We start from the raw sequence: 19,774 nt of genomic DNA on the forward strand, positions 1-19,774 counted from the left end.
GATTTTTCTAGTAAACTGTTGAAAATTGAAAATCTGGACAAAAATACTTTAGAGCTTGCAATTTTTGACAGTTCTGAATAATAGTTGTGCATGTTTGGAATGCACATTTTTCTCTGTATATGCATCTGACCACATATTGTCACGACCCAGGCTGCAGAGCACCAATAACCATACACAGAGGCCAGAATCTATCTAATATCTTTATTGTAGGAATATATAAAGTTAATAAAAACAAGTGTAGAAAATAGTCCAGAATTAGACCTTTCAGGAAAGGTCAGAATTAGTCCAAAAAAGCAATGTCCAATAAGAAATATTAAGGTCCAAAGTTGTATCCAATAACCGAAACACTCACTTTGCCAAGCAAAGTGAGGGGAGATGACAAGGTCCTTTAGTCCATGAAACTTGAGCGAGGCTAGGAAATAACTTGATACTTGAAACAAGGCTTGAACGTGGAACAAGGTAACTAAGAACAAGAACAAGGTCCGTGGAATAACTTGATAAATCCGTGGAACAAGGCAAGGATTGATCCTGGGAAACAAGGCAAAGTCCGTAGATAAACAAAGGCTGGGAAGCAAGGCGAAGGCTGGATAGCAAGGCAAGGCTTGAGCAGGAGCGAGGCTTGAACCGGAGCGCGCTGTCCAGACACAACTCGCTCCGTAGGCTGACGAATTGACTCCGCGAAGTTACTACGCGGGTAAAACACCTAAATAGAGTCTAGCTTCCCGCCGAAGCAGTTCTCTGGGAATCAGAACCGAAAGCTAACTCTGAGACCAGATGTGAGACTCCCCAAAGATTCTCACGAGAAGCAGTCTTAATTGGCCACATTCTTAGCTGCAATCCTCGCACTCCTGCGCGAAGCTGAATCCAAACTTCTCTGTTGTTTACAAAACTCCCGGCGCAAGAATACGGGAGAAGTAGGCTCTGGGCTTGTTTGACATACTTCTGGGAGACAACTTTCTTGCAGGTGCAAGGTTCCCAGATCTGCCTGGGAAAGATCTGGCTGAGAGGAATCCAGTTCAGACTGGGAAGGTAAAAAACCCAAGTTTTCATCTTCATCAGGAATTACAATGTCCTGAGCAGGACTACAAGGCCCATGGGTCATCACACTATCCCCCTCCTCAAGGCCCCTCCCAAACTGGGGCCCTCTCCCCGAGGCGCGAGGTCGCGGTTTGGTGGGATAGGTCTGATGAAAGCGACGGGTTAGATCAGGAGCATGGACTGTGGAGGCGTCTTCCCAGGAGCGTTCCTCAGGGCCAAAACCCACCCAGTCAATGAGATATTGTAGGCGGCGGCGGTGAAAGCGAGAATCCAAAATGTCCTCAACCTCGAACTCCTCCTCCCCATTCATCAAAACAGGAGGGGGGGCCGGTTGGTCTGTATCAGGACGCACACCATCCGCCGGAAGGAGCAGGGAACGGTGAAACACTGGGTGAATGCGCATTGAACGCGGAAGTTGGAGTTTGAAAGTCACGGGGTTTAATTGCGCCACCACTGGATAGGGGCCAATGAAACGGGCATCTAACTTCCGGCAAGGGCGGTGGGAGGGCAGAAAGCGAGTGGACAGGAAAACCCGATCTCCTACCTTGATTTCGGGGCCCGGCTGGCGATGTTTGTCAGCGTGGCGTTTATAGTCCTCCTTGGCTTGGTCCAGTTGCTGGAGCAAAAGTTGTTGCACCGCTGTGAGTTCCTGCAGCCAATCCTCTGCTGCGGGAACCTCTGAAGTTTCAATGACAGGGGGAAAGAAACGTGGATGGAAGCCGTAGTTTGCAAAGAACGGCGTTTCTTTTGTAGAAGCTTGAACTCCATTGTTGTAGGCAAACTCAGACAGTGGTAACAGAGAAGCCCAATTGTCCTGTTGATAGTTTACATAACAGCGAAGATACTGCTCCAAAGTGGCATTGGTGCGCTCCGTTTGCCCATCTGTTTGGGGATGATGAGCTGAAGATAAGCGAGAGTCTATGCCCAATAGTTTTTGTAGTGCCTTCCAAAAACGAGAGGTGAATTGAGATCCACGGTCTGTGACTAAACTCTTGGGCAATCCATGTAGTCTGAAGACATGTTGAAGAAATAAATCCGCAGTTTCCTTGGCCGTGGGGAGGCCTTCGCAGGGAATGAAATGGGCTAACTTGGTGAATAGGTCCACCACCACTAAGATCGTGGTGAATCCACAGGAAGGTGGTAGGTCAGTGATGAAATCCGCGGAAATTATTTCCCATGGGCGAGATGGGGTAGGAAGGGGGTGTAAAAGCCCTGAGGGCTTCTCCCTTCGTATCTTGGAGCGCTGGCATACTGGGCAGGTGTTGACATATTTTTCCACATCCTTGCGGATCTTGGGCCACCAAAAATCCCTTAGGATCAGATGCATAGTTTTAAATAGTCCGAAGTGTCCTGCTGGTTTGCAGTCATGACACAGACGAAGCGCTTTTTCCCTGCCCGGTCCGGGTGGGATATAGACATGATTTCTATAGCAGAGCAGCCCATCTTTAAGCGAAAAGGGGAAATGCAGACCTTGGCGAAGTTGGTCCTGCGCCCAGGCATCTGCTTGCTGACTAGCCCTGATTTCTTGAGCACAGATGGGTCCTGGAGTAGGGGAAGTTGAACCAATGGGAATGGATTTGGTGTTCCCCACCGTGAGCGTGGCAAAGTTCTCAGGTTGTAGCAGTTGGGATTCAAAGGTCTCCTTGCGTCCTGCAGCGTATTCCGGTTTACGTGACAGGGCGTCTGCTTGCTTGGTTTGGGCTGGGGTCACATAATGGATCTGGAAGTTGAAACGTTCAAAGAATAAAGCCCAACGTTGCTGCCTCTGATTTAGTTTGCGGGCAGTTCTTAGATGTTCTAGATTACGATGATCAGTGTGGACTTCAATGGGAAATTTGGCCCCTTCTAGCCAATGTCTCCAAGTTTCAAAGGCTGCCTTTATGGCCAGTAGTTCTTTTTCCCAAATGGTGTAATTCCTCTCTGGTGTGGTTAGTTGACGAGAATAAAAGGCACAGGGGTGGAGGTGATCTCCCACCGGTTGTAAGAGTACAGCCCCAATTGCCACATCAGAGGCGTCCGCTTGCACCACAAAAGGGGTTCCAGGATTTGGGTGCTGTAGAATTGGCTGGGAGGTGAATAGTATCTTTAGTTGCTGGAACCCTTTCTCTGCTTGATCAGTCCAGCGGAAAGGCTGCTTTCCACGGATGCAGCTAGTGATGGGGTCGGACCAGCGGGCAAAATCTGGAATGAACTTGCGGTAGTAGTTCGCGAACCCCAAGAAACGCTGCACCTCTTTCTTGTTAGTTGGCGCCCGCCATTCCAATACTGCTGAAACTTTGGCTGGATCCATGGAAAGCCCTAGAGGCGAGATGCGGTAACCAAGGAAATCTACCTCTTGTAGATCAAAAGCGCATTTTTCCAGCTTGGCATAAAGTCCATGATCCCGCAATCGTTGTAACACCATTTTGACGTGGTTCTCATGTTCTGATTGTGATCTGGAAAACACCAAAAAATCGTCCAGGTAGATTATCAAGAACCTGTCTAGATAGTCCTGAAAAATGTCATTGACAAAATGCTGGAACGTTGCGGGGGCTCCGCATAAACCGAAATTCATAACTCGGGACTCAAATAATCCGAATTTGGTCTGGAAGGCGGTCTTCCACTCGTCCCCTTCCCTGATGCGAACTAAGTTGTAAGCCCCCCGAAGATCCAGCTTGGTGTAAACCTTGGCTCCTCGAAGCCGATCCAGTAGATCCGAGATTAAAGGCAGGGGATAGCTGTTCCGCTTGGTGATATTGTTCAATGCTCTGTAGTCCACCACCAAGCGTAGTTCCCCTGACTTCTTCTTCACAAACATCACTGGGGAGGCGGCTGGGGATTGAGAGGGTCTGATGAATCCCTTGCGAAGGTTTGTCTCTAGGAATTCCCTGAGAGCTTCTTGCTCTGGTTCAGTCAGGGAGTAGAGATGCCCTCGCGGGATCGGGGCCCCCTCCACCAAGTCAATGGCACAGTCATAAGGTCTATGTGGGGGTAATTTTTCGGCTTCTTTCTCATTGAATACATCCCAATACTCGGAGTACTTCTTTGGCAAGGTGATGATGGGCTCGGTGTCTGTGGCATGGCATACCTTGGCTACGAGGCAATGGTTTTGGCAGTACGGTGAAGCAAACTGCAGTTCTCTGTTGGACCAGGAGATGTTAGGGTCGTGGAGAGTCAGCCATGGAATTCCCAAAATCACAGGGAAATGGGGAACCTCGGTAACAAAGAAGGAAATCTCTTCCATATGTTCCCTTATCCACATCCTGGTGGGTTCCGACCACTGACTTACGGGGCCCGTCTTGAGGGGACGGCCGTCTATGGCTTGCACCACACGGGCATTCTTGAAATCATGATATTGTAATCCCAGAGAGTCGGCATACTCTCTATCGATGAAATTGTTGGTAGCTCCAGAGTCTATCATGGCGTGGATCATGACGGGTCCCCTTTTTGCTGACCATAATGTGACCACGAGAAGGAACAGGACCCCGGTTGGCGGCTCTTGGATGGATTTTTTGACCGGGTTGGCGAGCCCCTCTACACCCGGTCGTTGGCTTCCCCCGCCGGCTGTGTGCCAGTCGGCTCAGACGCCTTCGTCTCCGTGGAGGACGCCGCCGCAAGACGGGCGGCAGGCTTCCCTTTGGCTGGGCACTCTCTGGCGAAGTGGCCCCCGTTCCCGCAGTACCAGCAGAGGTTTAAGCGTTGACGACGGGCCTTCTCGGCGGCATCTAGTCTAGGACGCACATTGCCCAACTGCATCGGCACCTCCTCGCCTCCTCTGGGGTATGGGGTTGGCGGTGGGGGTCTCCACACCGGACGTGGCTGAACGCTGGCGGGAGCGGGGGGTTTTGCCCCGGCTCTACTGCCCTGGCCTCGAACCCACTGTTTCCTGTTGGCAATCATGACTTCAGCCCGTAAACATTGATCAATAAGTGCCTCGAGGGTCTGGGGAGGATCCACCTTGGAGATTTCTTCCAGCATTTCAATGTTGAGACCCTCCCGGAATTGTCCCCTGAGGGCTACATCGTTCCAGCCGGTGTTGTGGGCCAGCACTCGGAACTCGGCTATATACTGAGACATAGGTCTGTCTCCTTGGAAAAGGCGACGGAGTTTGTGACCGGCTGCCTCCAAATTGTCCTCGATTCCCCAAGTCTCCTTGAGGTGGTCCAAGAAGTGTTGCGCTGATCTTAGGTGTGGAGAGGCTTGGTCGAACAGTGCCGTCGCCCAGCTGGCCGCTGGCCCGTCTAGAAGACTGTAAACCCATGCCACTTTGATGTCTTCTTGGGGAAACTCGGCAGCACGGGCCTCCAGATAAGCTTGACATTGGCGACGGAAGACATGAACCTTAGAAGCTTCTCCAGTAAACTTGGTTGGCAACGCCATGGCCGGAAGACGAACTCCGCGTTCCTTCAAACCCCTTATTTCTCCATCCTGTGCATTGAGCTTATCACGGATTCGGTCCACCTCTTCCTTGTCGATGGTGTAGGTAATCGGCTGGCCGCTCGGCCCAGGTACGGTTCCGGTAGACATTCTGGCCGAGGTTAATTGGTGCTTAGGGTGGCGGAGTCAAACTGTCACGACCCAGGCTGCAGAGCACCAATAACCATACACAGAGGCCAGAATCTATCTAATATCTTTATTGTAGGAATATATAAAGTTAATAAAAACAAGTGTAGAAAATAGTCCAGAATTAGACCTTTCAGGAAAGGTCAGAATTAGTCCAAAAAAGCAATGTCCAATAAGAAATATTAAGGTCCAAAGTTGTATCCAATAACCGAAACACTCACTTTGCCAAGCAAAGTGAGGGGAGATGACAAGGTCCTTTAGTCCATGAAACTTGAGCGAGGCTAGGAAATAACTTGATACTTGAAACAAGGCTTGAACGTGGAACAAGGTAACTAAGAACAAGAACAAGGTCCGTGGAATAACTTGATAAATCCGTGGAACAAGGCAAGGATTGATCCTGGGAAACAAGGCAAAGTCCGTAGATAAACAAAGGCTGGGAAGCAAGGCGAAGGCTGGATAGCAAGGCAAGGCTTGAGCAGGAGCGAGGCTTGAACCGGAGCGCGCTGTCCAGACACAACTCGCTCCGTAGGCTGACGAATTGACTCCGCGAAGTTACTACGCGGGTAAAACACCTAAATAGAGTCTAGCTTCCCGCCGAAGCAGTTCTCTGGGAATCAGAACCGAAAGCTAACTCTGAGACCAGATGTGAGACTCCCCAAAGATTCTCACGAGAAGCAGTCTTAATTGGCCACATTCTTAGCTGCAATCCTCGCACTCCTGCGCGAAGCTGAATCCAAACTTCTCTGTTGTTTACAAAACTCCCGGCGCAAGAATACGGGAGAAGTAGGCTCTGGGCTTGTTTGACATACTTCTGGGAGACAACTTTCTTGCAGGTGCAAGGTTCCCAGATCTGCCTGGGAAAGATCTGGCTGAGAGGAATCCAGTTCAGACTGGGAAGGTAAAAAACCCAAGTTTTCATCTTCATCAGGAATTACAATGTCCTGAGCAGGACTACAAGGCCCATGGGTCATCACACATATGGATGTGTGTATTTTTTCAGAAGTGGTCATGCCCATCAGGCTATGCATGGAATATGTTGTCCAATCCAGTTCTGTCCTCATTTGGAGGAAGAATTTGAATTTAGTCTTGCTTCCTATACATTTAATTCATGCTCCCTCTTGCCCATATTCAATTATGCATATGGAATAAACTTGTCTCTATAGTTCTCATTTGCTAATATCACCAGGAATAAAAGATTTAATTAAAATAACTGAAATGATATATGTAACACAGGAACTCAGATTCCCTACTGACAAAGATTTGAAAGAGCTAAACCCAATCTCACTAAAGCTACTCGTTTTGAAGAAGTGTTATAATGAGAATATATTGACCTTTTCATTGAACCTCATTTACATAAGATTTTTTTAAAGAATTAGGTATGTGTATTGTTTATTTCCTTCCTTTCTTATCACATGATAAAATGACCTTTTGTTTTAAGAACAGAATATATGCAAATGTCTTCTACATTTTGTCATTGTTGATAAAATAATATGATCTTAAAAGCTCACCCATTTTTGAAAGGGCATAATAGAATTTGCAAGTAGATACATACTCGTAAAAAATGAGAAGTACATTCTTGGAAAAGGCTTAAAGGAACAAACAAGCTTAATGAGCCCAGGTCCTGATCATGTGATAGAGCAGATATTTTGCTCTAACGGTGGCCTAGCAAGGTGAAAAACCTTTAAGTATGATGTGGACTGTGATACATCTAATGTGCCACAAATTGAACCAATTCATATAAAATATGTAACTCTGATGGCTGTAATTCTAGTGGAAATTATGTGGTCCATTGCTTTTGAGACTCTTGTGGTCCCCAGGGATAAATTGCCCCCAAACACCATTTAGGGGTTATGTCATTAGCTCTTTTCTTTTTTTGCTCTCTGGGCCATTTTAGGCCCATGAGAAGCTTTTTACTAAAACATGAATAAACTAATGAATTAATTCCTGTTTTCAAAAGGGTCCCCTCTTTGGCCTAAAATATCTAGTGTGTAGAATTGTGGGGAAAATGCCCCAAGTCCTCAAGAGGGCACTGGGGCAAAATATTTTATTATATGGGCTGCAGCAAGGAAAATGTGATCCTCCAAGATCTCCTGGGATCAGTCTGACAGTTGTCCACCCTACTCTGAAAGGAGAACTACCCTCCTGGTTGAAAACAGTGTTGATTGTAGTCCAGGAATCATTAGCTATTCTATATATTTTTCTTTATGTGTTAGAAATCCACATCTCTTCTTAACATACTGAGCGCAAGGTTATCCATGCACTGTTCTAATCTAGTCATGATTACCCAATTACAATGATGCCTTGAATCACATGATTTTATCTCTACATGCTACAAGTACATGCTGCTGTTTTTGTTGATGCTGTTTTGTTTTTTTATTTGCTTGTTTTGTCAAATGTTCTACTATTTTAGCTACAATATTGTGGTATGGTCCTGGTTGAGGAGGAGACACTGTGAATTTCCTGCACTGGGTGGCACCAAACCTAGTAACAGCACTGGGTTATTAGGTTGTTTTGTTTTATTTTTGTGGTAAAAAACAAGCACATTTCCCATTACATCTTTGTGTATGTCATTTTCACAGTGTCTGCTAAATTGGTCTCTTCTTAAGAAAATTCCTGTTTTGTTGCTCTTGCACATGTACTCAACTTTGTAGATATCAGTTGTGCATTCACAATTAACAGCAAAATATGGAATTGATTTTTTTCCTGACCACTGCAAAACTTCAGTATCTAAATAGCTACATTGGAAGGGGATAATGTAGTTCTGTGGTATGGAAAGCAATGGGAATTGTGGTAGTCTAACAAAAGATCCAGCCAGCATCCTATTTCCTGAAGCCATGTGTCTTTTGCCATGGGAGATTTTTTTACTGCTTTCATTAAACATCTAAAGTACTTTATTAACTCTGATCTTTCATAAAGAACTGAATGATTTGTTAAAATTTAATCCTATCTTCTAAATACGCCTGAACTCTCTGGTTTGAAGTATGAAAATGTATAAGCAGGGAATGTGAAGAATACTAAATTTAGAATTTGTTCTTTCCCTTAGTGTCCTGAATTCAAAAGACCTAGAGATATTGCAGTTGATTGGATAGCTGGAAACATTTATTGGACTGACCATTCCAGAATGCATTGGTTCAGTTATTATACAACACACTGGACAAGTCTAAGATATTCCATCAATGTAGGGCAGATAAATGGACCAAACTGCACAAGGCTCCTTACAAATATGGCAGGAGAACCATATGCAATTGCTGTAAATCCTCTAAAAGGGTATGTTGATCTTTATTGTCATCATTACAGTTGCATTTTAAAAGTTTTAAAGTTAACATGGTGCATTTCAGTGTTGACTTTATAAGTTTAGACTGCCTGAAGCAATTTGTCAATTTGAAGTATCCTGTTTTTAATTGTTTCAGAATGGGAGGAATGATACACATCAACACTTTTAGTCTGTCTATGAAGTGTGTGCCCAAGAGCTTGGCCAATAGGCATATGGAGGCTATGCCTCTCCATTAGGCCAAGCTCTTGTGCTTCTGGGTTCACAAGGTGGAGCCGGATAAGGCGAGGTGGCCACTGTATGAGTGACTGACCCAGTTTTTTTTTATCGTGTCAGAAGTGACTTGGTAAGTCACTTTTCATGTGAGAGAATTGGCTGTCTACAGAGACGTTGCCCTGGGGATGCCTGGAAGGCTTCTTTCACATCCCCGCAAGCTAGAGCTGACAGACAACAGCTCACGCCATCTTGCAGATTCAAACTGGCAGTCCAGCCAGCACAAGGGTTTAACCCATTGCGCCACCGCAGCTCCTTACTGACCCAATGAGAGAAGAGGAGGAGAAGGTGATGGCAATGGCTGTAAGGTGCCTGTGTCCCTCAGGCCGGTGCTAGTGAAGAGCGAGCAAGATAGCAGGGAGTAGATCCCTCCCAATTCTACTAATTCACAGGCTTTCTAACCCCCCCCCCATCCCCACAGTTTCGAAGGCCTTGTGAATGAGGCCAATTAGAAACTTGGCAAGGCTGGTGAGGGGGCATAACATATTACATTTGACCACAAATCCTTTTTCGTAATGCATACTTTCAAAATTGTTATGTGCATTATATTTGATGGTGCATTATACTCAAATAAACATGTTATATGGTTGGCCATCCAATCATATAATAGTATTTGCATATATATTGTTAATATATTAATATTTTGCCATACTATTTGGAAATCCAACGTTCATGTAACGGGGATATTCCTCAACTCGCATGTGTCAGGTGGGGAAGAATATTGCCACAAACATTATATGCAAAGATAAATAGACTGCAAAAATGTGTATATTATAAAAAGTGATGAGAAAAAGATATACAGTGTATTAAGAGAAATACACATAAATGTTTCTATGATATTTATGAGGATTTTAAACAATTTCAGGACAGATGTATGGAATATTGGAGAAATTAGAACCTGTCCAAACACAATGGTGTTTGAATCACCTACACAGCATCACACTGGTGAAGCAGATCCAATGAGTTTATTGAATCCACTTGTCTGTTTTTATGCCATGAAACCCTTAATAGTTAGTACCACTATTGTACCACTTTTAGCCTTTAACCCCCGTTATGGCTATCATGAAATTCAACAGCCCAAGATGCTGTCTTCATACACTGATGCATTGGTTTCGTGCTAAAAGCCCCCATTCACATTTGGAATATAAGGTGCAATTCTGATACTTTTAATGAGCATTCATTTCAAAAAAGAATATTTTGATCCTTAGTTTCAGTCCACACAAAATGCACAAACATACCAACATATTTCAAAAAGATTAGCCTTTTATTCTATGCTGTCAATAAAATATATTTTGATGTTTGGGATTTCTAGCATGATGTACTGGACAGTAATTGGAGACCATTCCCATATAGAAGAAGCAGCAATGGATGGCACTTTGCGAAGAATATTAGTACAAAAAAACTTACAAAGACCAACAGGTACAGAAAAAATGTTTCTCATTGAGTCCCCCCATAAAAAAGAAACCTAATATACTTATAGTATATAATATATTATAGTATATCAAACTGTACCAGTTCTGTTATATGTTTACACATTTCAGTTCAGCTAAGAATCATTTTTCAGAAACAGACTAAAACGTCAATTCTGTATTTTTGTTCCAAATTGATGTGCATGGCACAGGCATGTGTGTATCACATTTACAAAATTAAGCTTTTCTCAATTTTTCCTTTTTTTCTAGATGTCAGATCATTAGAAGAATTTATGTTGTTGTATATATAAACTCACCCTTTGCTTTTTGATTTATACTTATTACCACACTAAAATATACATTTATTTAAAAATAAAGCATAGATCCTTCATTTTTATACAAAGAAAACATATTAGATAAGCAGTGGAAGAATTTAATCATTTTATGCTTGAAGTATTTCACCATCCCTGACTCCCAAGTTGAGTCAAGTCATCAAATTAATCACAATATTCTGAACTACAGTTTGCTAATAATATCATTATCTCCAAATTTCTAGGACTCAGGATGTAGTTCTTATTTTTCTGGCTGTTTGAATTAGTACAGTTTAAGGACGAAGAACGACTAAATTAATATAAATTATTTTATTGAACCTCCAAATTGTTAAAGGATTAGCAAGTACTTTACACATTTCTACATGAAAGCCAATTACTTAGCGGGTACGAGTTCCCAAGTTCTCCTCACACCCCTTCTCTCAAAGTTTGATGAAGATCTGTATTGGTGTCATGATGTAGGGTAGTTATTTTGCTACTTATAGTCTTTGCTTGTAGCATAATGAAGCTTCCAAAGTGATATTTTCACCCTTTGCTTTGACAGAGATGGCATCAGGAGTTTTTTTCTGTGTAAAAATGTGTTTCCCCTTAGAAATTTCATAAGATTGATTTTGGAAAAAAATTTCTATTTTGCAGGACTTGTAGTTGATCACTTCAGTCAGCGTTTGTTCTGGGCTGATTTTGAATTATCAGTAATTGGCAGTGTTCTTTTTGATGGCTCTGATTTAGTCATATGTGTGAGCAGTAAACAAGGTATGTATATTTTTAAAGATAGTGACCTTATGCCCTATTAAAATGATAAGTGGATCATTGCCTTAAAATGTATTTGTTATTTCAAATGAGCTTTCATCTAGGCAGTAGTTTACAAACTTCATATTAGGGACAGCCACAGCATTTAGTTTGCTGTAGATTTTTTTCCAAGATAAAAAGGTTATGAAATAATAAAAGACAAAATTCCTACAGTGAATTCTACTGCCTGTGGTTCTTTAGTGTTTTAATATACTTCCAGCACATTTCTGTTAGAATCAATTTAGTCTTATGAATATTACAGTTAATTGGAGGTGGGACAGATAATACTAGTGCTTATCATGCACTACAAGGTGGCTAAATGGCTTTCTTTTAGTTTCATTAAAACCAGGGACTCTGCATAAAGCCGCACAGATTAGCATAAAGCACATAGAGTAGATTCTCGCTTATCTAACCTTCACTTATCCAACATTCTGGATTATCCAATGCAGTCTGCCTCCTGCCCAGATTCACAGCTGTTTCTCTAGGCAGCAAGGACTAAACTTTTATGGATTTAACTTCTGACAATGTTGTTACCATAAGTTCATTTTATACAATTCTATCTTTATTTGTAGTCAATGTTTTTATAGCCAATGTTTTCAATACATTGCGATGTTTTGGTGCTAAATTTGTAAATACAGTAATTATTCCTACACAACATCACCATGTGTTGAACTGCTTTTTCTGTCAATTTGTTATAAAACATGCTTGATTTGTAAAATCATAATGTAATTTGACGTTTAATAGGCTTTTACTTAATCCCTCCTTATTATCCAAAATTTCCCTTATCCAACATTCTGCCGGCCCATTTATAAGTGAGACTCTACTGTATTAGCCAATGTAGGACATATGATCTCTGGCCATCTCATATAAGGGCTACCTATAGTAAACTAAGGGATAGTATAGTAAGTCGCATTGTGAGGATGACAATACACTATAATACACTAATACACACATATTGCAGACTTAATGCTTGTAAAAAGTTTTATTTGGTGTCTGAAACATCCAAAATCTTTGCACTACTCATTAATTTGTTGTCTCACAAGAAGTTACTTTACAAACTGCGGGAATACATGCAGTTTGAATACATGCTATTCATCAGTATATTGGTTTTCCTCTCCAGATACATTTCTTCACAGCCCCCTAGAACACTGCAGCAATATCAACTTAACTTCTTATTATATTGCATTTAGTGATTTTGAAATATTTCAAAGCTGTATAGGCAATTATGCGTACATTCTTTGTTTCATTCAAGGATTACTCCATCCTCACAGAATTGACATTTTTGAGAATTATATATATGGGGCAGGACCGAAAAATGGTGCATTCAGAGTGCAAAAATTTGGCCATGGTTCTGTAGAATATCTGGATTTGGATATTGATAAGACAAAAAGTACTTTGATTTCACATCGTTACAAGCAAACATACTGTGAGTATTTATATATTTTTAGATAATAAAATGTTTTATAGTATTTGAAAAGCATATGATGTGAATGTCTGATCCTTATTTGCTGCTTGCAATCATTTTATACAGGTAATTTTCTATTGCTCTGAGAATGCTGTCTGTTGACTCTATCCCTGTGAGATATGCATAAGAACTTGCACTGGATTTAATGTTCAGGCATAGTATGGCAAGGAGAAAAGAGGCCAAGAGGAGGAAAGGGAACCACTATGCTCTATTCTATACAATCTAGTTGTAATAATGGAATAGTTGCCTTCTTTGAAGCTGTTATTGTAGTAATATTTCATATCTATATTAAGTAGAGTGCAGCAGAGCTAGTGCAATATGAGCTTGTGATAGAAAGATAATTAATAATAACAACAATAATAATAACAACTGTAACAACAATTTATGTACATTCCGCTCTATCTCCCTGAAGAGGCTCAGAGTGGATTACAGCATACACAGATAGGCAAACATTCAATACCGTTAATACAATGACATACAAATGCATAGAACAAAGGTAAGGGCTTCCCCTTTCATCTCCGGCTTTCTAGAGGCGGTACTCAACTCTGGCCATGCTTCTGTAATGGTTAAAAAACAAGTCATTGTTTATTGTTGTGGGAAATTCATTTTAGGGCAGGAAAAGCGATAGACAAAATAAATTGACTTATACTTGATTAGAAGAGCCTTTAAAAGCTGGTTCTCATAAGTGAGTGCAAGCTAGCAGCCATTATTGGGGTTGAAGAACCATGGATGCTCCTTCGCAGACAAAATGAAGAGATTAATTTATTCAAGAACGAGAAACTGACCTCTGCAGCTAAGAAGGAAGGAAATGACTTGAGCACATAGACCAAAGAAAGATACATAGAGGTGAAACAAAGTGAAGACATTATCTAGACTCCCCACTCTCATTAATCACTTTATACAAGCATTGGTGTCTGTTCATTTGCAATCATTAAGACACAACATGTTGTTTATTTTGAGGTATCTTCATGAAGCATGATCAAATATCCAGTAAGAAATTGTCTTTGCATCTTTAAAGATTTTAATTAAGTGGCTCAGTTATTTCATAGTAGTTATAACCTTGGAAAATTTGTCTTTTAATTAAGAAAATCTTAGGTTTGGATTGGCAGTAATGTAATTTTCAAGAAAAAATGTTGAAGTATTTTAATTAAATGCCTTTTAAATCCATGTTTTTTTAATCTCCTGGATAACAAATAATGTCACTAACAAATCTATTCAGTTTGAAAACAATGCTTTTTAAAAAAACATATCTCCATCAAAAGGAATTTTTTCCCAAACAACAGCTTTTCTCACATGTTGGGTTGTTTCCTGGCCAGCCCAATGATAGAAAGAGGTAGTGAGAAAGCAGCTCTCAGGTCATCCCTAAAGATGGTATCCTTCCTCAATCCTCAAACTAAAGAGACAGATCCAGAGGCCTCCCCTCCACCAAGTGGATGCCAAACGTGTTTACCGTACCCTAGTTTTCTCAATCAACTAGCCATCAAGTGATCACCTATTTATAGACACAATTGAAAGCCAATTATGAAAGTCTCCAAACTAAAACAAAGCAATAGTTTATTGAATCAAATTATATTTCTAAATGATTTAAATATAACTCGAACACAGAAACATATCAAATATAGAATATCTCCTTTATTTTGTTTATTCTTTCTCTACATTGAAACTAGAGAAGTGGTTATAAGAGAGGAGTAATTTAAACTGTAAAAGAAATCACACAGTTTAATGTTCTCAGAAAAAAAACAACAGAAGTCTGTCATAAATTATATTTATATTTAAATCTCCTTTCCCCTTCAAGAACCACAAGTTTGTACATTTTTCTTCCCCAACTCCCTTTTGTGTTCACAATAGTTTGTAAGATAGGTTAGCCTGCATTAGTGACTTGCTTAGAATCATCCTAGATAGGAATAAAATCTGGGTTTCCTGACTCTCAGTCCAAGACTATAACCACTATACTACATTTCATTCACATACATTGTCCTCTATGCAGTGCTACTAGAATATGTTTCAGGTTTTCTGCTCGCTTTAATGTGTTCTTTCTTAACTCTTACTGATAGAGTTTTCTGAGGCCCTCAGCTGTTCAGTTGGCAACAGATTTAGAAAAAGGTATTATGAACAGAAGGAAGAAAAAGACTAGACAAAACATTTATTCTCTTTTCCAATGAGAAAGCAAACTGGAAATAAAAGAACAATTCTACTTAAGCAGCATCAACTGAAAGAAAGAAAGGGAAAAAAGAACATTAGTTCTAACTGGACACTTGCAGCTGGAGAGCATGTTAATTTGGAGGAAGATGGGTACTGGAGATAGACAACCGCAAATGGTACTTGCATTTCAATGGAAGACGGAAAGGTGGGTATTCATTTGGGAAGGGAGAGAAATGATGGATCTAGTGTATGCATGGTATGTTTTATTTATTTTTGATTTTGGGAAAGTTTTCTGTGAAACTGATACGTTGGAATAGAAGACTCAATAGAATGGATTCAATAGAATTCCATTGTATTTTGTGGCTTATAGATCCCATATTTACCTTTTGTTAACTTTTGTGAAATGCATGTTTTGTTGCAATCATGAATATTGGGATTCTTCACACCCCATAGCAGTCATTTTGTTACTGACCCTACCATGTTCATGACAGGCTTTTTGTGTCAATGTTCATGCCATTTTCTCAAAATTCCAAATATGCCTATTGACCTAGCTAGTGTTTTTACTATGTTGGAGTTATACATAGAATCCAGTGATCCGCCTATCTTGTGAGCTCCCTCTGTAAATATGTGACATTAAAATAAATGTTTAATTAGTTTTAGCTATATAGAATATAAATTATGTCCTCTAAATAGTCTTCATCAGAATTAGCAGAGTGTGTTTCAAATGATGCATACTAAGATGGGACACTGTAGCATTAATTTAATATTTTCTCAATTTTTCTCTATTTCAGAAATGTAACATCGAACACATCTTGCCCACACAAAATGGACTTACAATCTTATACACATACCATAAGCGTCACCACCATGGTGGAAGTTTCTGTGCTAAAAGAAAGGCAAAGAAGCTGACCTAAAATCAAGAAAGAAACAGTCCAGACCTTTCCCTCCAATGTCTCCTGTCTCAGAAAACATATTAATATGCTTCAGATAAGACTTTGTATCTTCAAAATCAATCACATGTTGTTGGCCCAGTACTCACAGATTCTAAGACCAAAGAAGATATTTTCCTACATCTAACAGACCACCAGCAGATTACATTTCCTTATATGGATATCAGTAGAAGTTCTGAATATTTTCATGATATTGATCAAAATTTTGAGTTTTCAGCAAGAAAAGAATATGTTCAAAATCAATTCTCTATTTTTAATCCTCCTCCTTTGTAAGAGTGTTTACAATGTGGAGAAACTTTTCAATAAGTGATTGCTATGCCCACAAATATATTTACTCATCCAGAAGAATGAACAATATTTTTGTAGAAGGTGGTTTTATCATATTGAAAACAAATATGGAGAAGAATCAGAAAGGACAAAAATGACATTTTATGTTGAAATGTATTATGGTCTAGATTTTAAGGAAGAACAAAGCAAAAAGAAAGAAGGAACATTTTCCAAGCCTGGTTTATAAAGAAATTAAGCACTGAGAAGAAACAATGAAGCATATTGCTATTTTCCTGATCTTTTTATAAAAAATAACTTCTATTCCTTAGTAATTACCAAAACATTTTATTTGGATTATATTGTTTGGATTATACAGAGTATGTCAAGCGTCTAAGACTACTACTGCTAATACAATTGAGCACAATTTACAGTTGGGAATTAGCTGACATTTTAATTTATATATCATACCTCTATTTTATTTCAAACTAAGATCATCTCACAATGGAATGCCAAAGTGCCATGTGTCATTGAGTGCCATGGTCAGGATAACGTCTGTCAAAATATTTCTATGTATGAACGAGTAAACTGATAGGACAAGGAAACCTCTTTTGAAATGTGTTAATGGAAGAGCGTTCTATGGATTCCAAAAACAGCTAAAAGGATGGATAAATGGGTCCAGAAACCAATTAAATCTGAACTTTCCCTAGAAAGCAAAAATACTACATTGGGCATATTATGAGGTGACATCACTTCTTGGAAAAAAATAATGCTAAGTAAAGTCAAAAGAAGTAGCAAAAGGAGGAGGACAATATTACATGTGGGTTGGACTCAACAAAGGAAGCCATAACTCTGTGATTGCAATATCTTGGAAGGCTCTAATTCTCAGGATCACCACAACTTAAAATCAATTTAAAACAAAAACACCACAATGAAAATTACTTTGGAATATTGTATCTTGATGATCCTTTTTCTGGGAAGCACTTAAATATTATGGAAAGAGTCATGTTTTAAATGTTTCCTCACAGATAAGCATTGAATTAATCAAGCTAGTGGATCAAAAGATTATACATGCAATGTACATTTATTTTACTGTAAATTATGCATCAATTTCCCCCCCTCTAATATATGTCAACTCTGCGTTCTTTTCTGGTGTAGCTTCAATTGAGAAGTGAAAGAGCAATTTTTCTGCTCATTCAGAGACACACTGAAAAAAGTTGTGCTAAACTGTTTTTAGTACTCTTCAGAAGTGTTGTTTTGACATCAATAGCAGGGAGACAGCTATAGGATGACACAAGAATATGAGTGGACAATACTAGGCTCTGCAGGATCACATAAGAAGTATGAACAAGTGTTCTTCTCCAAAACTGTAGAGTATAGCAAAGAGATGGAGAAGCTTTAGTCAGAACATATACAAACATTTCACTGTCTACAAACCAAAACGTTCTATTCATTCCTTGGATTATACAGATAACATGATGCTAAGACCACTGCTGCTAGCAATTTGAGGATAATTTAGAGTATGGAACTCTATGGTGTTTTTATGAATATATCATACCTCTCTGCCTTTATTTCAAACTAGCAACAAAAAGATTTCTAAATTAGCCTTTATTAAGACTGTTGTCATTATTTTGTTCTATCTGTAAAATTGAATCTTCTGAGAAAAATATCTTTTGATGATCTCTCCTCTAAATTTACTGAGAATATATGTAGAAAAATATAACTTTTAAAACATTTTGAATGTTTTTGTAATTGTGTGTAAATTTTCCTTTAGGTTGGGTCATAAAATCTGATTTGCAAGTTTCTCTTTTTCTCTCTCTCTCTCTCTATATACACACACACACACACACACACACACACACACACACACACACACACACACACATATATATATATATATATATATATATATATATATATATATATATAGTTTACCTACCTTCTTCTTTCCAGTTGAGAGGGGGAAAATGTCAGTACACAAATGCTCTGAAAGGAAACATTCTCCTCTAGGCTTCTTCCTGTTATTATAAACATTCAAAGGGGAGAACACACCCTAGAAACCACATCAGCATTATAGTTGTCTTCAAAGAGCCATTTGTAATTGAAAGATTGTATAAATGTAACTGTGTTGCCTCAGATTTGAAAATCTTTCAGGCCATATAAAATGATGAGGTGGGCTGAATTTGGCCCATGGGCCTTGCGTTTGACAAATATGCTTTAGGGTGTTGGCTGACCATTTAAGTCCACTTGTTCTGCTTTCTGTTTTTGAGAGAGGGGAGAAAGCCCCCCCCCCCCCCAAAAAAAAGCCCTGGAGACTTTGGGGAATCTAATTTGCCATTTTAAAATGTTTTTCTTAAAATAATATTAATCCTGATTACGTTATGATAATATTAGTGTTATGAAACAGAACACCAACAAAATTACTATTTATGAAATCTGAAATATTGATAATTTCATATGCATAAATTAAAAGTTCTTGGTCATCAGGACAGCGCCCTAGAATTCCCTCCCCAGGGAGATTAGTTTGGCACCAACCCTCACTGTCTTCCAGAAGCAGTGAAAAACATGGCTGTTCTGTTGTGCTTTTGAGTAGACAAGTCTGTTATAACCTGGTCCATATCTACATTGAAACTTGCCCTGTTTACTTTTTAGTTTGATTCCCGTTCAGATTTATCTTCCCTACCTCTTGTATCTATTTGATGTATGTCGTATTTATAATAGACATTCCCTAAATCAGTTTTGATTATCGCCCAGATGTTATCCTATATTGGACCTTTAATGCCTGGATGATTGTTTAACATTTTAACTATGCCGATTTTAACTATGACCTGTTTAAATTGTTTTTAAATTGTGTTGTCTGATGTCTAAATTGTTATTTTATGATTTTATATGATTATATTGGGCTGTTCCCTGTGTGAGCTGCCCCGAGTCCCCTGCTGGGGAGATGGAGGCGGCATACAAAAATAAATTGATTATATTATTACTAGGTGGAATGGAACAGGAGACAATATTCTAATTACAAAGTAAGAAATCTGGTCAGAGATCCCCCTGCAAAAATATATATGTTCTTCAAATTTATCATGTCAAGAGTTCAAGTATCTAAAAGAAAAATGGTTATGACTGAGAAATGGGCACATGGGAGGGATCTAGACTATAGGATCTAAAATCCTTGATCACACACTCAACACACAAGAGTATTTAAACTAGCCTGGCCTAAATAATTCCCCTTTACTTGTTTCCCTTTCTTCTTTCCTTTTTTACCCATTTCTGTATTTGAGAAATAATCTAATATATATTTTGTC

At 39.8% G+C, this 19,774-nt stretch overlaps 1 protein-coding gene and 1 long non-coding RNA gene across 6 annotated transcripts in view; both read left to right on the forward strand.

Annotated features, from left to right (window-relative positions):
- lrp1b (LDL receptor related protein 1B) overlaps positions 1-19,774 on the forward strand; it is a 1,066,453-nt gene that overhangs the window by 992,908 nt on the left and 53,771 nt on the right. For 4 of the 5 annotated variants that reach the window (XM_016994954.2, XM_062970961.1, XM_062971003.1 and 1 more), the window contains 4 exons: positions 8,624-8,847; positions 10,437-10,543; positions 11,499-11,615; positions 12,904-13,077. In XM_016994954.2, the coding sequence (XP_016850443.2) occupies positions 8,624-8,847; positions 10,437-10,543; positions 11,499-11,615; positions 12,904-13,077 (622 nt within the window). Of the gene's footprint in view, positions 1-8,623; positions 8,848-10,436; positions 10,544-11,498; positions 11,616-12,903; positions 13,078-19,774 lie in introns of those variants that run through there. The other variant, XM_062971063.1, reaches the window with a different exon arrangement.
- On the forward strand, positions 13,087-19,084 carry LOC134296364 (uncharacterized). Its single transcript, XR_010003092.1, has 2 exons — positions 13,087-15,463; positions 16,050-19,084. It is a non-coding gene; the product is annotated as an uncharacterized LOC134296364 (long non-coding RNA).

This window comes from Anolis carolinensis, chromosome 1 (genome assembly GCF_035594765.1).
Source record: "Anolis carolinensis isolate JA03-04 chromosome 1, rAnoCar3.1.pri, whole genome shotgun sequence".
Classification (NCBI taxonomy): domain Eukaryota; kingdom Metazoa; phylum Chordata; class Lepidosauria; order Squamata; family Dactyloidae; genus Anolis; species Anolis carolinensis.